Here is a 26,795-nt window from a genome sequence, read left to right as displayed (position 1 = left end):
TCTATATTTTAAAATGTCACAGCCATTTACGACATTAATTTTTTTCCCATGGGATATTTCTGTTTCGATATAACAATGCACTATGTATTGAAATGTGACGAATGTAGATACAACACTGAAAGTATTTGTATGATCTTATTAATGACAGGCTTGATATGGGTTGATGCCTGGTGCCGTACGTCAGAAATAGGCTACAACGTACACACGTGTTTATAGTGGATGGAGATGCGTTTACGTGCCATCATCAGATACTGTACAGTTCTTTATTTTCACATCAGATACTGTACAGTTCTTTATTTTCACATCAGATACTGTTCAGTTCTTTATTTTCACATCAGATACTGTACAGTTCCTTATATTCACATCAGACACTGTACAGTTCTTTATTTTCAAATCAGATACTGTACAGTTCTTTCTTTTCACTGGTAGAAACTTTCGCGATCTCATACTTGTTCGCGTAGATAAATGATGTCAATTCCTTGCAGTAACATTCTATACATATTAATCTTACTTGTCAATTTTCAATTTTATTCGAGGATATGGAAGTTCATGGAAATGAACTTATAGCGAATTCCACATGAATAAAGTCAAATATACAGTATAGTCCTTCCTGTTTGTTCAATGTTCATTGAAACAATCATGTACGTTTTTAAAACACAACACTGATTGGTTGGATTTATTTGTCCATTAAAGCATGATGATCGGTTGCTTATAGTATAAATTTAACTCATCATATATATATATGATAGTAACAGAGCACGCCCATTGTGTTGATTTGGAGATTTGATTTTGAAACAATGAAACAAAGACTTACAAATCTACCTGGTGTTCGGTCGTCTGATCGCACCATTCTTTACATAAAGGTTCAGTCCTATGAAATGAATGACAAGGGTCCTATGTGATTAACCATATATTTTAGTTTCATTCTAAATAAGAAGTATGATTTTAGCAGAGACAAAGCTTACCTTCTGATCTGGAATGTTGCGTATCAATGTATATTTTGTCATCCAATCGTTCACACCATATGGACATCACAACCTGTCAATCAATAAAAAATCTTCCATATATTCAGATATTAACGTGAACAAATCATACACATATATCAAATTGTTTCTTTATAGAAATGGACTGAGAAATTAGGACAATAACATTTTACCTGCGAGAAATTTAACAAAATTAACATGGAATCCCCCCTCTGTAATTTTGTAATTTGTCTGCATGTACTATATCAACGTAAAAGGAAATAATGCATGTTAAAATTGTCTGAATCTTAATACAGTTTTTAATATTTCCCTGAGTGTCCATGGTTTTTAAACCAGAATCATCTAGTTTATTATCTTTATTTGACAAAGAGAAATTTTTAATTGTGCGCTTTATTTGTGTCCTTTGAAATGTTTTGCTTCTCCTTCTTTATATCTGAGTCTTAGGCCCAGGACGTGTATTTGCAATGCACTGGGCATCGGTCGGTGAACTTTTTAGGAATGACAGTTTTCCTAACGATAGGAAACAACGGGCAACTTTCTATGGTTGTAGCTTACACGATATAGATAATCCAACGAAACGTTCCTAAACTTCTGTCAGAGATTTTCATCCATCAGTCCTTCTTTTTTTAATTTTCATATATCATTGTCTTTAAACATCTAGAACTAACTCAGATAAACCATAGCCGACAATTCATTGCGCTATAATACATCCCAGATTGCATCGTTCTGGAATTTTGGAACGCTATCTCGCTGAAATCCTGATCAGTCCAGCGAAAAACTCACTGTTTTTTCTTGTCGTAAATTTGTCACAAGGGTGAACATGGCGCCTGCTGATACAGACCCACCCATCTTAAGTCAACGCTTAGCAGACATTGTAATGTTACATTTCGGTAGGCATTCCATGTCAACATGGTGCACTAGTGTATACAGATTACAAAAGTATAAATCTAGGTCAAAGTTAAACAAAAAATGGCGGTGTGTTCGCATTGTGAGGATTCTCTTTAATTCAATGATGTTTGTTGTATATGATAGTCTTGCAAAATGAATCCAAATGTTACAATGGGCATCACTTTCATTTTCACTTTTATGATAAATTTTGTAAACACTTTACTTATATGCAGAACGTAAATTTGGCATTGTGCAAATTCCAAAATGTTCCCATAGCAATTCTTCCATCGATATCAAAGTTTATAAATCGTGTACACTTCAAGGTTAGAGTAACTGACACACTTATTTACATGGATAACTTTTTTTTTCATTAGTGCAATCCATTATGAAAGAAAGCGAAAGTATGTCTCTTTACTGTCAGTATAGACATGGGAAAATATACGTTAGAACAGTAGATTGTGGCTTTGTTTTGTTTCTATATTGTTTTTGCCTAAGAGGTCTTTCAGGACGGCCTCCATTGTGTGGGGAATGCATGCCGTATGGTGAGCGTCAAGTGTATTATGGAGACAGTGACTATCTTACTGTGTCATAGTGAGATATACTGCCGAAATGTAATGGGGATAACAGATATCATTTTTAAGGCTTACATTCAATGAATGTTTAAGTACATGTCCGGACCTTGTGCTACGGAAGTGTAAGCATTTTCTTATTTAACAACATCCAAAATGTAAATGGCGATCGCCTAAATTCAATTGACATTACATTATCTTGTCTCTGCCCTGCAAGTAGGGTGTTAGAATTGTATCTGATCGTATGAAGTGTCCGTGCATTTTCATTAAGTAGTTTGGAACAGTATGTTTGCAACACTTCAAAGTTAACGGAATATAGTCAAAAGTATCCTTCGTAGGATGTTTGTTTGTTTGTTTGTTTGATTAACGTCCTATTAACAGCCGGGGTCATGTAAGGACTGCCTCCCATGTATGCGGTGTGTAGCGAGTAAACTCAAAAAGTCAAAAGAGAGATGGTGTAACAGTAGACAATTAGATAAATGAAAGTTGATGAGATAAGAAAAGATAAAGCTAACCTAAAGCGGCCCTCTTCGAATATGCAATGAGACAGCAACTACAATTGTTATGTCGTACCCACAGGGCATACATAGAAATGAGAGGACCCACCTCACACGTTCGATGTTCACCTCAATGTATTATAATATACCGCTAAAGAATTATTTTTTTCTGTACATTTAAGCTTTTACAAATCTAAATTAAACCCCGAAGCCAAAGATAGAAATCTGTAGTTTCCTATTAAAGAATATTTCTTATCTTAAGTTTTCTATCAACAAACTAATTCAAATACACCTTTACGCGTGCGCGATCGTAATCAAGGATGTGTTTCACAGCAGCTTCAGGAAACAAGTACGGTGGTTTAGATTTTAATGACACTGTTCGAATGGGACATGTGCCATTTTTCTCAATAGGAGTTTAATCTGATATGCTTATCAAATAATGTGTTAAATAATATTAAAGTTTGACACATTACATTTTAGTGGCAGTATAATGTTATAACAGGTAGATGTGTAGTGCTTTAATATCTTTGATATCTAGGGGTTTACATGTACAAATGCACACTGAATTATATACCGAGTGTTGAACATTGTTCTTGGGTATATTGTTTTCTGAATTCAATTAATGTAATTTCTATTTTCAGCACAATCAAACGAAAGTTAACCACTTTCGAATTCATATCATATATATGACTCAAAATACAAAAACGATTGTGATCAAATTTCTTGACTCCTAGAAAGGCATTCACCCCAAATAAAATAAAGAAATCCGTACGTCCCACATACATGGCTGTCTTAGAGCATTACTATAGTAATACAAATGTTGGATTTACACATATTATCTGACATATATATTTTTTTATGGATACTAATTTTATTTCTTGGATGTAGTTCTTATTTCTCTACTTTACACCGACCATTCACGCCATTTTTCTGTGCATATCTATCCAAACGTGCCATAAGCGAAATAGAGACAATTTGGTATTGTTTTAAAGTAGTTCTCAAGAGCTAATAAAGCTTATCAGCGGTGCGCACTTAACACGTTGGCAATAACTGAACATTGTATATTATCATAAGTATCAACAAAACTGCGTGCCCATATCTTAGACGGCTTTCTGGCAAATCTGGCACTGATCGCCCATTTTTAATTCGTGGGCCTAACAATAACGGTACAACATACACTAAATTATCACCAACAAATGAATACATGCCGAAATCGTAAAACAAATAATTAAATCTAGTCTGTGATATCGGTTTCTTTGTATAATCGAATTCGCTCTGAACATGCAAGGGTCTTCGGCGACACAATATATACCAACTACTTCATAAGAAGGCAATGCTATTATGTTATGGTCAAAATCATAATTGAAACAGAGATTTCAGCTTCTGATCTTTGTGTTGTAACATGGTTGAATCTCATTTAAATATCTAGCTAGTTGAAGGACAATGTCGTCCTATTATTTTCGTTTGCTTGCAGAAGTAATTTGTTTTATAATTACATCTGTATCATGAATTGCTTGAAAAGTCAACTCCCCTACCCCCATGTGGCGATATTTTTACTCAATCCCATATAGGATAACTGGTGCTCTTTTTGAAGCAATTTCTTCTTAAATCCAATAAAAGGAGAAAACTTAGCTACCATTAATGTTAAATGCTTTGAGGAAATGTCAGGATACAATATATTGACGACAACCGGAAATCACTGTTAACACTTGTCGGGAGTAAAACGTCGCGTCTATAACACGGAACCAAACACGGAAACCAACTAAACGCGGAAACAATAAACAAATATGAATGTGATTAATACCAGTTAATCGTGATAACTGAAAGTTTTGTTTTCGCTACACATTATAGATACACATTAATATATACCATGATATGACACATTTCTTGAAACAAAACTTTTAATTGTCATTTATAGTCACAAATATTTATGTCACATGCATAACGATATCTTTTAAGAAATAAAAGAATACTTTTGCAGAGCGCTGAAGAAACGATCTAATTATTTGAAAGTTAAGTCCTCTATAATACCTTATGAAAAGTGCATGCCTATAAAACTAATCGCTTGCTATGGGTCACAAATGAGAAATGGACAGCTGAGATTTTTTCACCTGAAATGTAGATTTTGTACAGGTGTTATGTGGTTACCTGTACAATATAGCAGTGACACCACAATCGCATTAATTCCTTAATAGCACGACAGGGGCCAACACCAGAGACCTAATGATACACATTCTGACTCATCTAACACATATACAAGAGCAATCTGACATATACTTGGTTTTATAGATGTGTAGGTAACTATTATCTGTGACTGAATCCGTGAACAAATAAACTCATTTGTATTAGTTTTGTTTGGTTTGTGCTGCTTAATCCCCATTCAAACAACTAAGATAAAATAAATTCACCCTTTTCCATAATAAGCGGCATGCATGCATGCAGTGACTGAATGTGTGTACGTGCTATATCCTCTTGAGATACGAGTTATTTCTCCGCTTTATAGTGTTATCTTACTGAAATGTACGGTCAACGATACACCGAGCAGGATGTAAATGTATCAATAGCATCACGTTTAAATTTGAATGAACTAACCAAAACGTTCATCTCTGAATGCATGCTGCACGCTTAGCAGTTGAAGCAGTGACAATGTCTGCAGTCTCAACTATGTCTTGATCACTGAACAGAGCAATGATTTACAGTATACTGACAACGGGCGAACCAGTCGTAATAATCCCTGTATGTCGAGCGCTAAGCAGGATCAGAAACTACCACTTTTATTATGTCGGTGTGTCTAAGCCAAGGGACAGAACCCAGAGCTTATCTCACAGGGGTGAATTCTCAACAGAAGGCCAAAAGTGAGGTGGTGTCAAGGGAGACGTTAGGAAGGAAAAAGATAATATCCTTTTACAATCATGCAATTGGGACAGCAGGTACAATTCTAAGCCGTACCTGCAGAACCGGAGAAACGAACATTTCTTAAAGAAGCGGATGCTCAACCTAAAACCGAACCTGAGGCGATCTCAATGTAGTAATTAACATTATTTTTGACTGGAGAGAATCGTTATATTTCAAATCATTCGACTTTCATGGCAATGCAATTGGAACAGCCAGTGATCATTATAACTATCTGAAGGGAAGTTAATCGAACAATGAAAATGATGGAACCAAATCTACATCACCAACAAGATTACAACTCGCGTTCGGCTCTTCAAGGTGGTCTACATATGGTACCATGCTAACTGTCACGGACTTTAATGTGGAGTCCTAAATATTCAATCGCTATAAGGTTTAAGTAAACCCGTCTGCTTGATAGAAGTGAGTAGGAGATACATGCCCTCTATTAACATATATAAGGAATATGCACTTCACGGAAGTCACCGAAGTAAATAAGCGAAGGGAAAAAACGATAAAATATACATAATGCACTATGATATTGGAAGAATTATACTCAACTTCTGCTATGCTATTCAATTAGAAGTAAATAAAGGCGTCCATGGTGCCTGGGAGTGGTGTGAGACATCTCATCGAGTTAAGGCTGCGGTTACATTTGGGTCATACACTGAATGGGGCGATATGAATGGCCATCTAGGAAGTATGAATAATATACTGAAAAGATGTGATTTTATCTCAAAATTCATTAATTCAAATTTAAATTATGACGTCATTTCCTTTTTGCAAAATATGTATCACTTGCCTTATATTGTTATGTTAGGTGAATAGTTTTACATAAATATATGTCTTGTACTAGGTGATATATGTGCTTGGCTTGTACTCGGTAAATCACAGCTTAAACCAGCTGTTTTCAAATTATAACAGATATATTTCAATTTCAACAAGATTTTTTATCCAGACCATGAGAATTACAGCTTATCATTAAATGCACCTCAAGGCTATGCTACAATTATCTTCGTCAAATTATGTAATTCCGTAGCTATACTACTTTGCACATATGTTAAGTACCGGTACATATGATGTAACGAGAGGATGGGTAGAAAGTATTATTAGCAATACCAGCCATTCTCTTTAGATGCAATGTAGAAAGGTGGGACATATTATGTTTACACCAATTGCTTGTTCATGGGATTCATCTGTTTCATACTCCAAACAGTGTCAACAGGACCATCAACGAGAAATGAGTGTGCTTACCACACAAACGAGACAATCCGGTAGTTTATAGGCACTTGACTTCAGTGATGATATTTTTGAGTACCCCCCGCCCATCCAAGGTGTGTTAGACAATGTAAAGAGTACGTAAAATGTTGAGTAGTCGATCAATATGTCACCGAACTGACTATCACGTCTACACGCGTCCATCCACGTTATCAATGTCGCATGGAAGTCAGTCAAAATATGTAATTACTGTTTCGGTGTTGTTCATGCTACCGTCCTTGTTAGAAATCCGATAGTCAGAGTTTGATACCGGATAGGCAAAATGTACAGCGATAAACAACATTCAGCGTAAACCAAACACACAATATGCTAAAGGTAGTAATTAACGGGGTATAAGCCTCGCCCTAGAGTGTGTGCGACCCCCAATAACAGCATGCAGGAAGGTAGTGGTGTCCCTTTGAGTTAGGGTATACCCAAAATTTATAATTTCCTTTATAAATTAATTACGATTCACCTCACGTTTTTCTTGGAAAAACAGTTATCATTATAATAATTTCAAAATATGGTAGTCAAGTGTAACAGCATGTTTTATCGATGTAAAATTTTTATTTTTGTAACTCCAACACTTCGTCACTTTTTCAATTTCAACGATAAGGTTAGACTGTAATATGAGTTGCATTATACAGCATTATGAACGTTTGCTATAATATCAGCTATGATACCATACACACACAAGAAGCGTTATAGTTTTTTTAAAGCAACCTCTTATCGATAATTAGAGTCCATATCCATAGATGTGAATCGATTGTTAAGCAATTGTGAATAAAATAAAGTTGAGGATGCAACATCAAACAGATACCTCAGAGGAGGATACTGCCTACCACAGTTTCCGATAATACTCGCACTCACCACAGAAACTTGTTCACAACTAAGAAGATAAAATAACATTAGCTTTTGATAAAAAAATATATGATCAAATACGTAGGTATGTTGGAATTCCAAAATAAAATGCGCAACGTATTTTCTACATATCGACGTTTTCTGACAACAACGCTAATTACTAGACATATGGTGTAATGTAAATCTACGTCACGGAAACAAAAATCTATGTGACGGAAACAACGTACCCTGTCCATATCATTGTCTTTTTTCATTTGTTCACGCGACCGCCTAGAAAAAGAGCTGTACCTACGTTTACATATTGCAGAAACTACTAAAACTTGTCCGCTTTCTACCATTCTCGTATGTTGTGCACGTTTATTAGTTTTATTGGTTTCTTTTTTCAAATAGTCCCCCGTTATACTGCCACATATTCTGCACTGCCAATTTTGACGATACAACGGGATTTACAATGTATGATGTCATGAACAAGGATTTATAAGTGAGATATAAATTGGGCTCATGGAATCTATATAATATGACTCTAGATGTATATAAGTTAATTCATTTGATGTAAGTGTACAGTCAAACGAGGTGGGAATATATGTCATTACGTGAGGTCGAGTAGGCCTTATCTTATACTACACAATTCTAGTTTTAAAGATTTATTTTCAACATCAATTTAGGTCAAGTACCACAAAGGTAATAAAACATATCTCGTATGTGAGTCAAGGTGACAGCACTGTCCCCGAAAAATCTCTACCGTAATTATGTAACGAAATCCTCCCAGCCATTGGTTTTCCGTGGAAAGGCAATTCCCAATTTTGTGGTTTAATAACTTTCATTAATATTGATTCAACTATTTATTGCAAAAATACGTATTTTGACACAACCATATTTTCGCAAAATCGATATGAATAATTTATCGCAATAACGATTTCGAACAATCGCGATTATTTCTTTTGGTAAGATGTAATTAACGGCTTTCAATCGCAAATTTCCTTACGCTAAAAGGCAGCAAAAATTAATGCATAACGGCTAACGAATAAACGTTTTACTCTATCAAAGGTTACAAAACGACAGTATCCTGTGCAACTTTCGACACATGCTTCTTTACTTGTATTTGTCTCATGTTTTTTGGCGGAAATACAGTACGGAAATCGATTGAGAGTAAACACACTATACAGTATATACTTATATTTTTCATTCACAATTCTGGAGCTGACTTGTCTGTTTGTATTGTGATAGAAGAGTAGTAGTGCCTTATCTCCAACGTATTTACACAGAAATTGACAAGGACTTGTCCACAATCGATAGGGGATAGACAATATATACTTGAGACTATAGCTCAGGTACGAGTTGAGAGGATACACAATATATACTTCAGACTGTAATACAGGAAGGAGTGGAGGGGAAACCACGTGGCTGGTACCTGATAGCAGCCTTGACAAACTTCACAAGTTTAGTTTTCATTGTATTCCGTTGAAATGTATCGCCCCCTTCGACTAATTGATACTTTAATATAATTTATAAATTTACTTAGTGGTTATTGTTATGTTAGCGATTACTTACTTAAAAGTCTGTAATGATTTGAAGGGTAAATAAAAAAATGAATGCTCACAAAAAATAATTTGGTGAACAAAGAATGAAAAGAAATAAATAATTACGAAATTTAAGAAAGCAATTCAAACTTTTATTTGTTAACATACAGTTCATGTGTTGTCTGCTATCTCCGATGGTAGGCTGTTGAACCAAGAGAAATAGTAATAAGGCGATCGTTTACGGAACACAGCCTTGGAATATAGCCCACCATCTGATGAAGCTCGTACTCATAATTGTCGGCTAAAAGTAAGAGAAAAGGAAGTTGTATTTCACACGGATATAATAGTCACTATTTTCATTTAAATTTTATATGAGCCATTCGCTCATCTGAATAAGCATGGAAATTTACTTAGGGTTTTTAATTTTAAAATATGCCATGAACGATTCACATTTTTCATTTTTTATAAATTTCTTGAAAACAACAATTATAGTAAGCTTACTAAAGGAAGTTGCTTGGGATTATATTCGTTTTAGCTTTTACTCCTGTTAATTACTTCACAGATTAAATCGCATTATTTTCATGGATACTAAAACAAAAAAAAATCTTCAAACATATTGCTCATGTACACTTCAAAAATCAAGCATTCTTTATATATTAAATTGGCCTTTCGTGTACATTCTTCCCTTTTTGCGTTCCGCTTTTGATAAATTTACAAAATTAAATTGACCGTGTTAACCTGTGTAATTCATCTTTCATGTCGTTAGAAACAAAATACGATTAAAAAGATTTTCTCGATATTGGAACAGGTCGATTAATCTGAACAAGGCATTTCCTTATCTACAAATGCTGCTTCAAGACAGTGCTGATGTATGCCGTGCGGTTTTATTAGCTACGAAAACGTGTTGATAGTCCAGATAGTTGTACATATCTGCTTTAACAACCACACCGTTTCATGGAAGGTAGCAGAACAACTCTAAAAAAAGTCGACTGTATTCTGTATATGATATGAACACATCCCAAGGGTACACTTCTGTTTCTCTTTATCTTCTGTATTTGAATATCACAATAAAATTATCTGAAACGTAACCTAATTGAACTGTCCTCATTCTAGCTAAAATTTCAAATTTAACAGATGTAGTATTTCACTAACGAGAGCTGTACACGACATCGAGAGATACATGTTGTCGTTGGTCAGCCATAGCTTTGTGAGGCGATGACCCTTGAAAGGCTGTCGATGGCGAGGGGTGGCGTGGACATGACCTAGTAGATAAAAGGTAATTGACAGGTGTCCTGTCCCATCGGCGGTAAACTCGTGTCAGGTGACGGGGCCCTAATGGTACGGCACTGAGGTTTTGTTAAAACAGATTTGAAGAGATACGGGCGACAAACCTGTCATTGAATGTGATCTGTACGTTCACATGTGGGCAGTTTTAAAGCTTATTTCGTTTCGATATGTCCGTTTTCCCAGCCGTACATTAGAAAAAGATGAATGACACCTTAGTCATTAAACACTATTCTTGTCAATCCAAACTAACACGAGAAAAAAAAGGTGATAAGTTGAATCGTCCAGTCTGCGCCTTTTCCAAATGAAAATTATCAGGCCAAAATATCAGAAAACTATGCTGAGACTATCAAATACCTAACCGAAATAACAAAGGAACAAATATCTTTCATTGAATCAGTAAAAGATAAAACAAAATATTAACCACCTTGAACAACTATCTGGCACATGCATTGGAGCATATATGTGCGATGTATCTCACTGTTTAATGTGTGTTACTGGACCACCAATGGGGAACATATACACCTTGTACAATATGTCCATAAGTAATTTATGCTATACCTCCTCCTAAAGTAAAAAACAATCATTAGGCTAGAATCTTACAAAATTATGGACTAGTAGTTTATGGAATAGAAGAAAAAAAATAATGTGAAATACTTCAAATTAAGTTAAATTTAAGTCGATGCAGATGGTACAGTTTTAACCCACGTACAAAGGAGGAACATGATCGGTAAACAGTGATAAACACGGTCTATTATTTATTCTACAACCATCTTATATAAGTTAAATTAATAGTTTATTCTTTTGAATTAAAATGCATTTACAGTATGCTTCAATTTTCAATTACATAATTCCCAAAATATATTTGTTTTATTGCTTTTTTGGGTCAATGGTATAAATATAAAACTTTTAAGGCAAGAGTCTCACTATCACAAGTAGACACGGATATGTCGCAGCCTCCCAAGACATATATATATGCTGTCCTTATTGACACTAGCTGGTAAATAGAACATTGATTTCTTACAAAACCAATCGTTTATTGAATTGTGTTTTCTGTTTTAAGTGCATATACATTTAAAACTAATTAGTTTATGACATGATAAAAGTAGAAAAAAAACACGTGTAGGCGGGTATATTTTCTCATCTAGATAAAGTTCTTTTTACACTTATAGAAATCCCTAAACACTTTGGAAACCCCTAAGATTTTCTGAATCCGCCAATGCAATTCTGTACAAGAAGGTAAAGGGAATTCGCAAAGTCGATACAATATAGCGTCACCCTATAAAACAGACTTAGGAACGTAAGTAGATTATTCTTATTAAAATGAAGCTATTTGGCGACGTAAGGAGCCGGTCTGATCCTCTACTTATTATCCTTAATACGAAGGGGAAAAGTTAATGCTGTTATCGAACGATCCTTTAATTGAACTTAAGTTATGATAAACAATTATCAGCATTGTTATTATTATGAATATTGAAAAACTGCCAGTGATTTTTATGCAAGATGCCAAGATTCTGAGACATACTAAATGCTAAATACCATATGTATAAGGATTACCAAAATGTGTCCGACAAGTTAATGCAGGAGTACATAGTTGACATATCGCTATCCCAAATAAAAAATCCGTACTCGGCAAGTGTTAATTGCTTTTCGATTGACATTTCAAATCGATCGACGTACGGCTAAAACAAGACATTTGGTTAAAATTCGTTGTGATGATATCAGAACACTAGGAAAAACGTGTGGTTATTCCTGCCGTGGTGACATAATATGATCAAGGCTTTTGAACGCGATGAAAAACAGATTGAAGTCATCTGCTAGAAGCGTGTTGTAAAGTTTATAAAACTGGCACTATCTTTCAGCTTTATATGTTAATATGTTTTATAGAACTTGCTTTCTGGTGGCGATTCATTGGTCGAATGTTTTTTTTAAGTGGTCCACTGGAAATATAGATACTAGTGGCCCAAGCATTCTTACTTGCTTCCATACAACCAAACAGCATATTTAGTGTGCATTGTTTTCGTTGAGACAATTCTAGTATTTTGATGGTAAATAAAATTCGAATGACAAGATAAAGAAATATTTGATTTTACAAATATCAATCTTTATTATAATTTGTAGAGCGTTTGGTAAGCAAATCCACTTCATACTTCGTCGAATGTAGAATCGACCTCTTGAAATTATTTCCCAGTTTTATCTAGATAACATTATCAACCCTATTTACATACACAGCCATTTGAAACCGATATTAATAAATCTAGCTATAGACAGTATTGTTAGCGTCACTGAACAGCTGACATTTTATAGTAAGTTTAGTGGTCTGCGAAATGAGGTCCATTTTTCACACAGTCAATGTCTGTCATTAAAAGTCAACCGAATCCCACCTTTGGCGAGAGCACGGACGTTGAATCTGGTAACAAACTTGCTTTCAAAGCTGTTTCACTATTTTTTTATATACTAGCAGTAATAGTTTGAGATACCATATTGTACTGATAAAAAGAAAGAAATATAGAGTAAAACGTACTATTGTATAAAATTAGCTTCTACAGAGCATTAGCTATCAGCATAATGGTATTGATGTTTGGTATTATGATGTACAACTTAGATCAATTTTCATGTTTTAGTTAAGAAACTGTATAAAATTTCTTAAATGATTAATGTTTGATAAATTTTGAACAATATATTTATTTGATGTATTTGCAAATGGTCTTTAAAGTTATCGTTATTTAAAAGGTCAAATTATGTTGAAAAACTGACCAATTTGTTGGCTTGGGTTGAGTTGGGTTGAGGTAGCGCTTTAAGCATCGATGGCAGCAGGAAATTCAGCTCTTTACGTCTGCAGTAAAAGCAGACCATAACAGTAGTTTGAAAATCAACTGCAAATTGTCCTTAATTGAACTCGAGAGGAAAGCAAAATCTAGGAGCTATTTGTCAATGAAGAGGGATACGTTACTTTTTATGTGGGAGAAGTGTCTTAAACGAAAGACGTACACTGTAATTTTCTTTCTGATCAACCTGTATCAACAGTGCAAATGTATCTGTATTTAACACTGCAAGGTGACAATACCTAAAAGTACATCATATGGAAAAAACTCAGATTTTTCGGAAAAGATTAATTACAGATGGAAAAAAATAAACTAAACACGCACTTAATTCCAACTTTAATTTATACTCCTAGTCAATAGTAAACTAGAACCATCTGGTGCAGTTTCACGCCGGACCAAGTTCATGAAATCTTACGGGAGATAAAAAAGGGAAACCTTTGCCTGTCTAGGACGCATTGGTGTCAAATTGGGATAGGCGAGGTAATTTAGGAGGACCAACACCTACGTTACAATTGTCGGCAATGATCGTACGACATAGCCCAGGTTGTTGTACATAGCCATATATCAACACAGCCAAGACAACTTCTCTAGGTTTTTTTGCAGGAAGAGATATCAAATGTTGCCGAGAAGGTAGATAGAATGGACGACACCTTTTCAAATATCTAGCGATATCTCATATTTGTCAAAATTTGTCCCTTTCACGAACGTCTGGCGAACTTACTCTGCGGTATGACTCATACTCTAGTGAATAAAACATTTCATAAAAAAGAACATTTAAATCTCCTCTGCATGTACATATATAACAGGTGTAAACAATGATGACAATGAAAGTAGGTCAGTGTTACTCCTCGCTCTTTCATTGGTTATAAACATGTCCTGCTCAATAACGTAGATTTTATGAATGAATCTGTTTATGATGGTTAGGGGTATCTAAAAAGCTATAGTGTCCACGTGAATACACACTGATTCCATTGTGATCCTTATCAATGTGGAGTTACAGGCTCAGAATACACGGTGACAAACCGCGGAGGGATTGTCAACACAGTCGGTGGTTATCAGGCCCATCAATCGTGCACAATGTAATACTCAACCTGAATTTTAATTTCATGTTTTGATCTTTGAAGCATTACGCTACCTGTGTATAGATGAATAAGAAATACGACAAGGTAAAACACTTATGCTGAGCAGAAAATAGTTCTACAGTGCTGCTCCTATTACAACACTTTAAAGCAACACGATTGGCATACGGTTTGACAGCATGACTTTTGGCAAAATAATTTTTGTTTTCCAAAGAATAATGGTTGAAGGCTAATTAAGAGCGTTTCTTATCTTCGTCTTATACCGTAATTCATACGTAACAACAATATGTATGTCAAGACCATTTATCAGGTCTTCCAGCGGAACATCAGGCAATAAAGGCGACTAAATTTAGGATCTTATCTTTTCTTTTCTTCCTAATTGACTTTATGTTTCCTGATGCCTCCCTTGGCACCACCTCACTTTTGGCCTTGAGTTGAGCGTTCGCCCCAGTGAGGAAGGCTCTGGGTTCTGTTTCCTGGCCGAAACACACCAAAGTCCGGGTAGGGTGTGTTGCTTGGTGTCTTCGGTGGCATGCTTCAGAGATAAAGCACTATAAAAAGGGAAGAGTTCCATTATACAAGAAGACACAACACGAACATACCGCAGTCTCCCGAAACACCCACCTCGCATTTCACACACGCTACACACTGCATACATGGGAGGCCGTCCTTACGTGACCCTGGCTGTTAATAGGATGTTAAAATAATCAATCAAACAAACCAGGAGTTTCTTGACAAGAAAACGTCCTCTACTTCATCAGCTTTACACATTTTTGTGGAAATGTTATCTAAAAATTACTCGGACGACGGCAATGAAACAGATTAAGATCAAAGGTTTTCCTTTAAAATGCCTGCATTCAAATTTAATGACTTAAGACATCAATAAATTAACATGTACACAACTTTATAATATATGCTTATTTATCTATTTTAAACTCGTTCGAATATTCATTTATTTTAAACTATAGATAATATAATCATTTACAGTATTAAAACGTTGAACAATTAAAATCAATTGGTTGACCTATTGAAATTGAAGTTTCGTGTTTAATAGATGTGCCTAATATATATTTCAGTAGTTACTTCTATTTAATTAACATTCCTTGCTTTTAACAACTTAACTTGTATAAGTCTTATTTATGTCTGGTTTATTGACAACGAAATTCCATTAAATTGCGATAAATTTTAATCAAGTATTCCTTCAGGTCAAATAGAATGCGTCTATAATTGATTTCCTAGGTCACATGTTGGACTACAAATACTTTTTCTATCATAAAAGAAAAAAAAACTTCAATGAAGTCAAGAACTATTTGAACTAGTGATCTTTAGAAGGGACAACATAGCCTGTGAAAGAAGTTAGTGAAATTGAAATATGTTTTGCGGTCATGGAAAATTTCAGTTTTAACGACTTTTTTAAAATTGTATTTTATGTTAACTACATTGTACAAAGGAATTTAAACGTTTTTCTAATCGTCCATCGAAAACACCTTGTTGATTGTCCCGTTCTTTGGACAAAAGTTAGTTTGACATGTAAGACAATATTTTCAGAAATGTTATTATGACATTTATTGTATAATGTGAGATGGCATCATTTAAATATGATCTATGAACAGTGTATTCCAACAAAAACGTCAGATTTTTATTCTCACTGAATGAATTGTTATACGATGTAGATTATACACTAGGACCGAAACTGACTCTCTTGTCTGAAAAGTATTCTTATATTGGACGATAAATAAACAGCATGTCACGAGCTATAATAGATACCATCTCTGTGACAGTTAGAAATACAAATACATGTATATAATTTGTGCATATTAATTCATATTTCTTGATTCTAAAGTCAGCATGACATTAGAAGTTTTACAAGACAATTTGCTGTAACCCACAGCCATACCGTCAAATACTGCATAAGTCCTGCATATTCTTGTGTTAGTTCCTTTATGACAAAATAATCATTTTCAGTTTTCTAGGCCCCGTTTGCGTCGGTAAGGAACAAATTTCTCAGGGACATAAGCGTCCCTTGCCTTATGCCCACTTTACACATAATGGATTTTTTGTGTGAAATGGAACTTACCAAACACTACTAAAACATTATGATATTATATTGCTTATGGAATAGTTAAAGAAACAAGACGCCTAAGAGGTCTTGACGATCCACTGAGTACTGATTTACCTTGGTAATATATAATGTCAGTCAGGACCATCATGAACATTTAATATCTAAATGCTATCCAATAAAATAACTTGTGGACTAAATTAAGTTTACCATCTTCCCAGGGGAGGGACATCCAGGGAACCACGATTTATTTAAATCAATATTGTTTGAAAGGACCTTGTGAGTTTTCTAAATGTGAAGGGAATTAGATTATGCCATTTGTTGAATTTGAGAAGAAGATTTTTGAAGTTTAAACGGTAACATAATGTAAAACCTATTTGGCCCCTTTTGGGCCTGCCCTTCAGATCCCTGGGTGTCGGTCAGGGAAATTTTGTCAAAAAAAAGTTAAACAATCATCTCATACTGATAATTCTGACAACATTTGACCCAATTCCTATAACAAATGACTAAATTATACTCAAAATATATTTTCCCTATATAACAATAGTTAATTTGACCCCTCCCCAGGGAAATGCGAGACCCAAGGGTCATAGTATTCACAAATTTTGTAAAAGACCTTAAGACCTTTCCATCTATGCGGAGTACTACCATTTCTGGAATTTCAGAAGAAGATTTTTGAAATTTAAGCCTATTTGAACCCTTTTGGCTCCGCCCTCAGGTCCCTGTGGGGCTGGGACTATATAATTACAATTTTAGTTTATCTTTGTTCATGGAAGGTTTCTGCAAAATTTCAAAGAATTTGGGCTAGTGGTTTTGGAGAAGAAGTCGAAAATGTAAATTATTTATCGCCATACGACGGACATATGGCGATCAGAATAAGTCACTTAAGACTTCGTCTCAGGTGACCTAAAAACGTATACAAACATGCATATTCTTTATTTTCTTTAAAATATGAAAATTGTTAAAAATAAAAATATTTCAGATTAAAAGTGAACTATACACAAGACATCAGTGTAATAAATTATCGATCATATGATAATCGACTTTTTAATTTCGTACTTAATATATGCTTTTATATAAAGATTAAGTTTGAAGATCACGAAAAAACTTCTTACTCGACAATAAGTTGAACAACATAAGCTTACCAATCTTCAAATAAATATATTGAATATCCTACCCTTAGATTAATCACCAAACTCAACATACGCTAAGGTAGCAACTCAACACAGCACTTAAGGCCATAAAACGCTAAGTTACCAGCTCATCAGAAAACGTCCACAACACCATAACATAACTTCAAACCCGATAAAAATGAAAAGGATTGTTTTGAAGTAAATCATATGTAAACATACAGGTCGCTCTTATCTATAAAGAGTACGTGGCGGTGATTTTGTCCTCGATAAGGCTTATACACACGTACAGGTATATATATATACCGTGTTATTATTGAATGAAATGATACATGAACACGTGTAAGAGTTATCAAAGCTAGTAGTACATATATCGAGAGTGTACGTCTTATCACCTCAAATATCACTCTAAACCTGCCCAGACGCTAAGTATAATGTATGATTCATACATTGTCAAGGACGTTATGTTTTTAAAATTTATTTTAGGCCTATATATACTCTCCAACCAAACACGAATCCGAAACATTCAGTTAGACAGTATCGTTATAACTGAAAAACAAATAAAAAATCAAAGTCGTTTAAATGTATTCTGCATTTGTTTGAATTGTTTGATGTTTCATTTTCATACATTTTTATATTTTTGCAAAATCGTTTAACTTGTAGGCGTTTTTATCTTGGTTAAGAGCAGGTTTAATATCAGTATATTAAAGCACGTGAGATACTTCCTTTACCCTACATACATTAATAAAATTGCTGGTTTTTAACATTTTATATACCATCTCTATCAATGATATATGTTTAATATGCGATAAACAAAATATACAGTTAAAACTGGTCACGGAGTCTAGTTGGTTATTGTTTTTTTCTAAATCGGGCTTTACTGATATAAATTGACCATTTTGATTTCAAGTGTTGTTCTGTTCCTTTATATAACTGATGGCACTTGAAATAGTTGAAGGTCTAAAACATTTAGTAAACACAATGACAGACAGGAGTGATTTCAACCCTGCACTTGAAGTAGAACATTTCATTGAGTGCGAAAGGCGCGAATAATAGAAACCGCTTAAATGGAAACACGTTTCGCAGAGGTTGGTGGCAGCGAACGCACTTGTCATGTTCCTAAACACCATACGTCTCAGACTTCGTATCAGTAGTAACTAAAGATGAATTAGATACATTAAATACGACACTCCGTATACAACATACAAATGTCAAAACGTTCCCAAACAAACTAACGTTACACAAGTAAATGTCAGTGGTTTGATTGACGTAGAGTAGTAATAGATCTTAGCTCTGTACTTACATGGGGGAGATGTCACGGCCCTTTCGTCGCAAACACATTACAATTGAGTAACATATTGAGTAATATGTAAATTAGTTCAAAAGATAAAGAGATTAGTTAAACGACCATGCTAGATGTAAATATCAACGTATTAACCTCTGGCTGCATTGCATCTATAAACAATTCAAGAATCTATTGTTAGCTAATGCAATATAAACTGAAGTTCGCTCTGACAACGATCTATATTTATACAGCATTGCATAATGTTATTGTATTAATTAGTTTGATGAAATAATAAATCTTCAACATACTTCACACGAAATAAAAATAACATTGGTGTACATTTGGTATACACTCGTTCTTAATTGGTTTGGTTTATAGGGCCTAACGTCCTTTTAATCATTGACTGTAATGTTTTGCATGTAAGGTCAATCCTATATTCTATATATTGCACAACATGAAATTTTCGTCTGCACATTCTTTCGTGGTTTGGAGTTTCATATAATTTTATTAATTTTATAGACATTTTGGTTTTATTAGTTTAACGTCCTATTAACAGTCAGGGTCATGTAAGGACGTGCCAGGTTTGTTAGTGTAGGAAACCCGGAATACCAGGAGAAAAACCACCGACCAGCGGTCAGTACCTGGCAACTGCCCCGCATGGGAACCCGCATCCCAGAGGTGGAAGGCTTGTGGTAATATGTTGGAACGTCTTAACCACTCGGCCACCGTGGTCCAATTCATGGAAGAAGCACACGAGGTGCTCCGTTGAAGCAATAGTAACAATGATATATATTGACACATATCTAAGACCACGAACATTTCTAAATAATGAAAATTTAATGTGATACAGTATTGAGGTCAGTGGGTAAGTTCAACGTACGAACAAAAGTTATTACAAGTAACAATAAACAATTAGTGGTATTGTCAGCATATACCAAACATAAGGGCTCATAACACGGAGGATGGATTAGTAAAATCCATTATCAGGGAATGAACTAAATGACCTCAACTGTAAAGTAAACATTTTTGATAAACCATGGAACAGTAGGATCCGAGCTTACTTAGTAGTTAGTTAATGATCCGGATAACTGGTAATACACCACTGGTTGGCGAGAGGATTTAAGGAAGATACAGAAACAACAAAAAGGAGATTCGGTTACTGTGTATTTAACCTCCAGTAACAGATACAGCAGTGGCCGGACGAAAATAAGCATTACACAGTCATGTAGAATAGGATTTACTCGTGATTTGCAACTTTTATTGTAGCTATTTTATCCTTTGAGAACTACCGACTAATGACGTGGAACAAAGTCTGGGTGACAAGAAAAATAAAACCGAATGGCATGAGTTAGAAAGTGCAACATATTGATCATAATAACCAAGAGATATGGGGGATAGTAGTATAGGAATACCTTTACCACAGATAGGTGGATGGTTGATAGAATAATTTTGGACACTTTAACTTTCAAACAATCGTGATAAACATTTTAATATCTTGTAGTAGAAACTTAGGTACCTTAATCGAAGGAACATTATCGGAAGATATAGTGACATATCGTGGCAGATCATCTCTCGCCGGCCCTGCAGGTAGGGCGTTAGAATTGTACCTGCTGCCCCTATTGCATGATCGTAAAAGCGACTAAATTTAGGATCTTATCTTTTCTCTTCTTCCTAACTGACTTTATCTTTCCTAATGCCTCCCTTGGCACCGCCTCACTTTTGGCCTTGTGTTGAGCGTTCGCCCCTGTGAGGAATGCTCTGGGTTCTGTCCCCTGGCCGAGACACACCAGTCTATAAAAGTGGTAGTTTCTGCTCCTGCATAGCGCACAGCATAACGGGAGTGAGACGACTGGTTTGCCCGTTGTCAGTATAATGTGACCGGGTGGGGTGTGTTGCTTGGTGTCTTCGGTGACGTGCTTCATCGATATAGCACTGTAAAAAGGGCAACAGTACCACTATACAAGAAGACACAACATGAATATACCGCAGTCTCCCGAAACGCACACATCGCACAATATACACGCGACACACTGCATACATGGGAGGCCGTCCTTACATGACCATAGCTGTTAATAGGACGTTAATTAACAAAAAAAAAAAAAAAAAAAAAAAAAATCATCTCTCGGTCGACAGTGATAGAATGTCAATCACAAATCTTTGATTCACTGACCCAGATGTCGAAGTTGGATAGTGGCACAATCTTGGACATTTCAGGTTCTTGCCAACGTAGCCCCAAGACAGTGCCATTTCTGCATTCCCACATCCCAGATACAGGTTGCAGAATGCACGATCGTTAAACTGATACAAACAGCACCAAACACACACTTAAAGAGCTATTAACGGAATCTATTGTGCAGACATTTTTGTATTACTACTTACGAACACCCTGGAATATAATACACAGGTTGATACGGTGCATGTTTTACTAGAATATGTAGGTAAACCATCAGCTGTTAGCATTCGTTACATCAAATAATTCACCAGTAGATAACCTTCTGATCGACGGGTCAGGAAGTTTTTATAAAACAGTTATAATACGTAGCAGTACATATGACCAATAATGGAACAGCCATTATATTTTTTTGTATGCAAAGTAACATTTTTATAAGATTCAAGCCTTTGTTGTACGAACATTGAGTTCGCCACTGAAAAATACCAGGAAGTCTGTTTTTCTTTATTTATACCTTAACGACGGTTGAACATTTTGATATTGCATTTACATTAAACAAAATTCAAACAAAACACCATCACAAAACATTCACGTGCATGACAACAATTTCTATATGGTGCACATTTGGTCATTTCAGATCTGTATAACGACAATAGTTGGTAAAGAATGTTTTGACCAAAAAACTAGCATCACATTTATTATATAACTCACATATTATTATTATACGTACACTTTTAATATCATGTATTCCATTAAATGTTTGTTTTTGTTTGTTTGTTTTTTCTTTGACAAAAGAGCGTAGCATCGAAATGAGAATGGTGAGTATATACCTGTGTGATATTATATCAACTTCATATTTGATTATAAAACATCAGTACTGTCACCGGAATTTTAGCTCGCTCTCATAAAAGATGTCTTGAATAAATTCTAGATAAAACTATAATACATATCCATTTTGCATATTTAACGCATTTAATATATAATGCATTTCAGCCGTGAAAGGATGCACTGCACCCAATGCATTCAATAGCCTTCTCTGGATATAACAGACTTACTTAGCAAAACATTGAATTAATTTGATATGGCTGTGGTGGCGGAGTGCATAAGATGTCCCGACATGTTACCACATCTGTGTCATTTGTTGTTGATCGAATCCCCCGTGGGGTAGTTACAAGGCATTACTGGTCAGGGTTTTTTTTCTCCGGGTACTCCGACTTCATAACTTTGAAATGTTTAGTAGGATCCAAGGTGGCCTTAAGATGTCATGTTACTACATCAGAATCGGGAGGAGTTCAATCCAATCTGGGACCGTTGTCTTGTACTGTATTCCGATTGATGCCCCAACCCCGAGTACTTCGGCTATCCCCACCTTTCAAACCTGGCACGTCCTTAAATGACCTTGGCAGTTTAATTTAAGCTAGAGAAAGATATGTTGCGCGAAACTTTGCCTGGCGAAGGTGTTGTAACATTGATTTGGTGCAGTCTGTAGTATCGTAACTGGGTAATATCCACTTTACGTTTGTTTACATCTTGGGACGTTCATGACCCAGCAGATAAAACATCATAGGACCCAAATACGAATACGACAATATTTACGAAAAACAGACTCATTACATAATCTTAATAAAAACGCAATATCAATGATATCGGAGTGCATCGGACACCGTCGTCGGGGTAATCGTATTCATTGTCTACACACAACCCACCTGGCGGGATCAGAACACGTGCGTCCAAACCAGAAACACAACACTGTGTATTGTGAAATTGGTGCACAACGTCAACACTCATTTACAAAGACATAAAATTCAAAATTAACCGAAAACATTCGTGTTTATATAATCATGCGGAATCACAGACAATAGCTTCGTAATTAAATAGATTTAATAATCATGGTTTATTTACATAGTGATGTTTGGAGACGGAATCAGTTATATGATATTTCATTGTTCTGTCTTTTTATTCCGAGATTATGAGGTAAAACACATGGTATGTCATCGACGTGACAATACAGCGCGTCTTTAACAATGCCATGATCGGCTGGAGGTTAATTGGTTGATTGGAATTAATCACATCTTATTGACAACTAAGGCTATTTTTATTAGGACAACATCTGCATGAAATGAGCCACAATGTGTGTTTTGGGAGACTGCGGTAATGGTGGAACTTTTCGGCACTTTTACAGTGATATTTCAATGAAGCATACCGACATCAAACAGCACACCACATCCGGTCACATTTACCTGACAAAAATCAGTATTTCCACTTCCTTTATCTACCATTTTTTTCAGACTACAGTGCACTATACAATGCCAATTCAGGGAAACCCGTAGATGCAGCTGTAACCTCAGACAAGGTTGAACTTGTTGATATCAGGTACACATGTTTCAGTACCAATCAACCTTGAGGTCAGTACATATATCATTAACTATTTATCTCTATCGATTCACCAAGAAGAGCTGCCCGTGTTTGCTACTCCGTGCCGAATAAATGGTAAGCAGGCATTTACAGCATACATTAATACATATGCTTTAATTTGTAAGATGATGTATTAAACCCAATGCACACATAGGAGACCAGTGCTAGCATGCAATCTGTATCAAGACGCTGGGATCAACATCCAATACTACGAATTAACTAAAATTCCTTTTCTTAGAAGTATGGTAATTGTTTAAGTGTTGTTACCTTTACACACTATTCTGGTAGTTCCTATGCATTGGCATTAGTAGAACAGTTCGATTTAATTTGATTGTGGTTTAATAACTACATACTAAGTTGTTGTAGTAGAGGTTATGTCCAGTGTTCCTGGAGAAAAAACACAGACCAACCACCAGTGCCTGCCCTCACGAAGACATCGTGTTAACAAGCAAGAGAACGTTTTGGACAGGAATTCATTAAATTTGAGCCCCATTACATAATCTACAAGACGATTAAATTTGGGATCTTATCTATTCAACTTTATTATTTATTTTCCTAACGTCCTCCTTGATACCCTGGTTGTCTCATTATAGGTTGTGCATTGAGGGTTCACCTATTTCCTGGACGAGACTCACCACACGTTAGCACAATGGTGGTAGCTGCTTCTGCACAGCGCTTAGTACAAAGATAATCATCAGTATGATGTGGACGGTTGGGTGTGATGTACGGTATCTTTGCCAGAAAATTTAACATGACCAATAACCCGCTATTTCAAGCACAAAACTACATGCGTCAATTTTCAAAACACACAGACAAAGAGTATCGAAGAGTATATCAAAGAACGTCTTTAGATATTTAAAGCAATATGTCAGCAATCTAAAATTAATAACAAATAAATTAAAGCTTATATATTTGTTTTCACGTACATCAACGTTCACTAAAATATGCTGTCTTTACTCTAAAAAGGCTATCGTAAATCCCTTGCACTGTCGTTAAACTGCATGTTCTAGCATCGGGGCACATGCAATATTGTGTAGTCAAATATCTGCAAACTACGATAAAATATCGTACATACGCGTATATTACTGACAAACAATAAGTTATGATCATTTATAAATATTGATTAATGACAACACTTAATGCACTGTAGATTTCCGAATACAGCTAAAATTTTCTTTGCTTATTCTAGCAGTATCACTAAATTTAGAAAGCATCTCTATGATTAAACATTCGTTTTTTTTTGAAAATCCTGTCTCCGATAGTCTACATTTGGTCTAGGACGCAAAGGTTACATTAACTTTTGGTGAGCTTTAAATTAAATTGCAAGAGTATGACCTTTTATCGAGGGAAACAGTCGGTACATGTTTCAGGGGGAAATTATATCCTGTATCAGTCGCTAGGTCACTGTTTCAACCGCAACTATCACGTCAAGTACGAAGTAAAAATAATCTCACACTTCTGAATAATGGTTGACGTTTAAGAAGCAATGTTGTCTTGTGTTTTGTTATTTCATGCTTTATATTAGTTCATATCTGATCTGTTAGCTTTAGAACACAATTATCAAATCGTCATTGGCATACAAGGTTTATCAAAGACTGGAACAACTGGGCCTATTTCGAATATCTATGACCAACCTCTGATGACTCGAACACCCCATATTCTGCGAACTACTGACCTAGTCCACTGCAGTTCGAGTTAAAGGGATATTACTATATTAATGTACATAAACGTTTGAATAATTGCATAAAAGAGACATATGCACTTTGAATCGGACCGTAGCGTACAGCTATTTCAATCATCTCTCATTGGTGCAAAGGATAAAAGGCAATATGGATGAGAGGGTATTTAATTTGTATATCAGACCGATCAAAGAAAGCTTTAATATAATATGACAAAAACTATACTTTACCATAAAGATGACGAGGATTCGAGGCAGGACTGCCGCAGTTGACGAGGTAAAGTCCAGAAAGGATAGATAACATCCAATCATGGTGAAATATCACAGTTAGAAGTAAAATGTATTAAGTATCCAGGCAATACTCTAAAGCGTCACATTTTCAAAATGCAAGCGTTTATATTTTCTCCATAGACGCTGCTGAATTTTAAATACTAAAATGAAATCTAATCCAAGTGAACATCGCTATCTATGGCTATAATTGCTCCATCGTTGTAGAGTAGAAAATCGTCACCCGAATTAGCTGTATAGGACCTCAGCTAGTTATGCATTCTTTTTCGTTCATGGTCAAGCGCTAAAATTTGACCATAGTCCAAGACTTAACTTGAATAGTTTAAATTCATATTATCTCCAATGCTACACAAGCCGTTTGTATATAAAAGCTAGCACTAGACACCTTATAGACTTAAGTCACATCAGATATGTAATAAAGAAACGTAACGATATGTATAAATCTACAGAAAGCACATGGCTAGGTGCTACTCACGATACAAGTGTAATGCGTATGTGTGTGTTTATTTTTTTCGCTCAAACTAAATGACTGCTAATCGACCAATCAAATTCACCCAGTGCTATAAGGCACCTCCACGACGTATAGGTATCGCGTTTCGTTTTTAATTCCGTTCGTTAAAGGGATAGCCTGTCTATCGGAATGAACACGCAACAGGTGGTTTTTGACCTTACACACTACACACCGACGAAAGATCCTCCAACGAGAATAGAAGCTTAGGTTGCTTGTATCGCTTCAGAAGAGTATGTTATTTTAAAGAACATGTTACACACAGGTTACATCGAGCTATTATACAAATATATTTCTTAAAGTTATAGCCAACAAAACGCATTTTACGAGACCGACTGAATAGCTATGTTCTGTGAGTGTAGGTAGGAGCCTATTTATCGTATACTTGTTTATGCAGCGCTAATCACAGAGATACGATGTTGAAAAGCTGATAGTTATAATTTCCATTCATACCTGCACATATAAACTCATGATGCACTTATGTAATGCGTTGATAGATGTATTATCCGTGTCATTTTCACATACATGCGCACACACTTCACATTAAGATACATATCAGTTTTTAATTATATAATATTATAATCCAGTATTAATTTATATAACATAT

The 26,795-nt window shown here is 35.3% G+C and overlaps 1 protein-coding gene across 2 annotated transcripts in view; it reads right to left on the bottom strand.

The window, feature by feature from the left end:
- The window catches only part of LOC138315312 (A disintegrin and metalloproteinase with thrombospondin motifs 18-like), a 50,270-nt gene extending 24,081 nt beyond the window's left edge, over positions 1-26,189 (bottom strand). The window contains exons 1-2 of one of the 2 annotated variants that reach the window (XM_069256229.1): positions 25,624-26,189; positions 966-1,038 (exon numbers count right to left, since the gene is read on the bottom strand). In XM_069256229.1, the coding sequence (XP_069112330.1) occupies positions 966-1,038; positions 25,624-25,704 (154 nt within the window). In that variant the 5' untranslated portion in view covers positions 25,705-26,189. The remainder of the gene's footprint in view (positions 1-965; positions 1,039-25,623) is intronic. The other variant, XM_069256228.1, reaches the window with a different exon arrangement.
- Between the last annotated feature and the right edge of the window lie 606 nt (positions 26,190-26,795).

The sequence above is a fragment of the Argopecten irradians genome, chromosome 2, assembly GCF_041381155.1.
Source record: "Argopecten irradians isolate NY chromosome 2, Ai_NY, whole genome shotgun sequence".
Classification (NCBI taxonomy): domain Eukaryota; kingdom Metazoa; phylum Mollusca; class Bivalvia; order Pectinida; family Pectinidae; genus Argopecten; species Argopecten irradians.
This window is presented reverse-complemented; position numbering and strand designations above follow the sequence as displayed.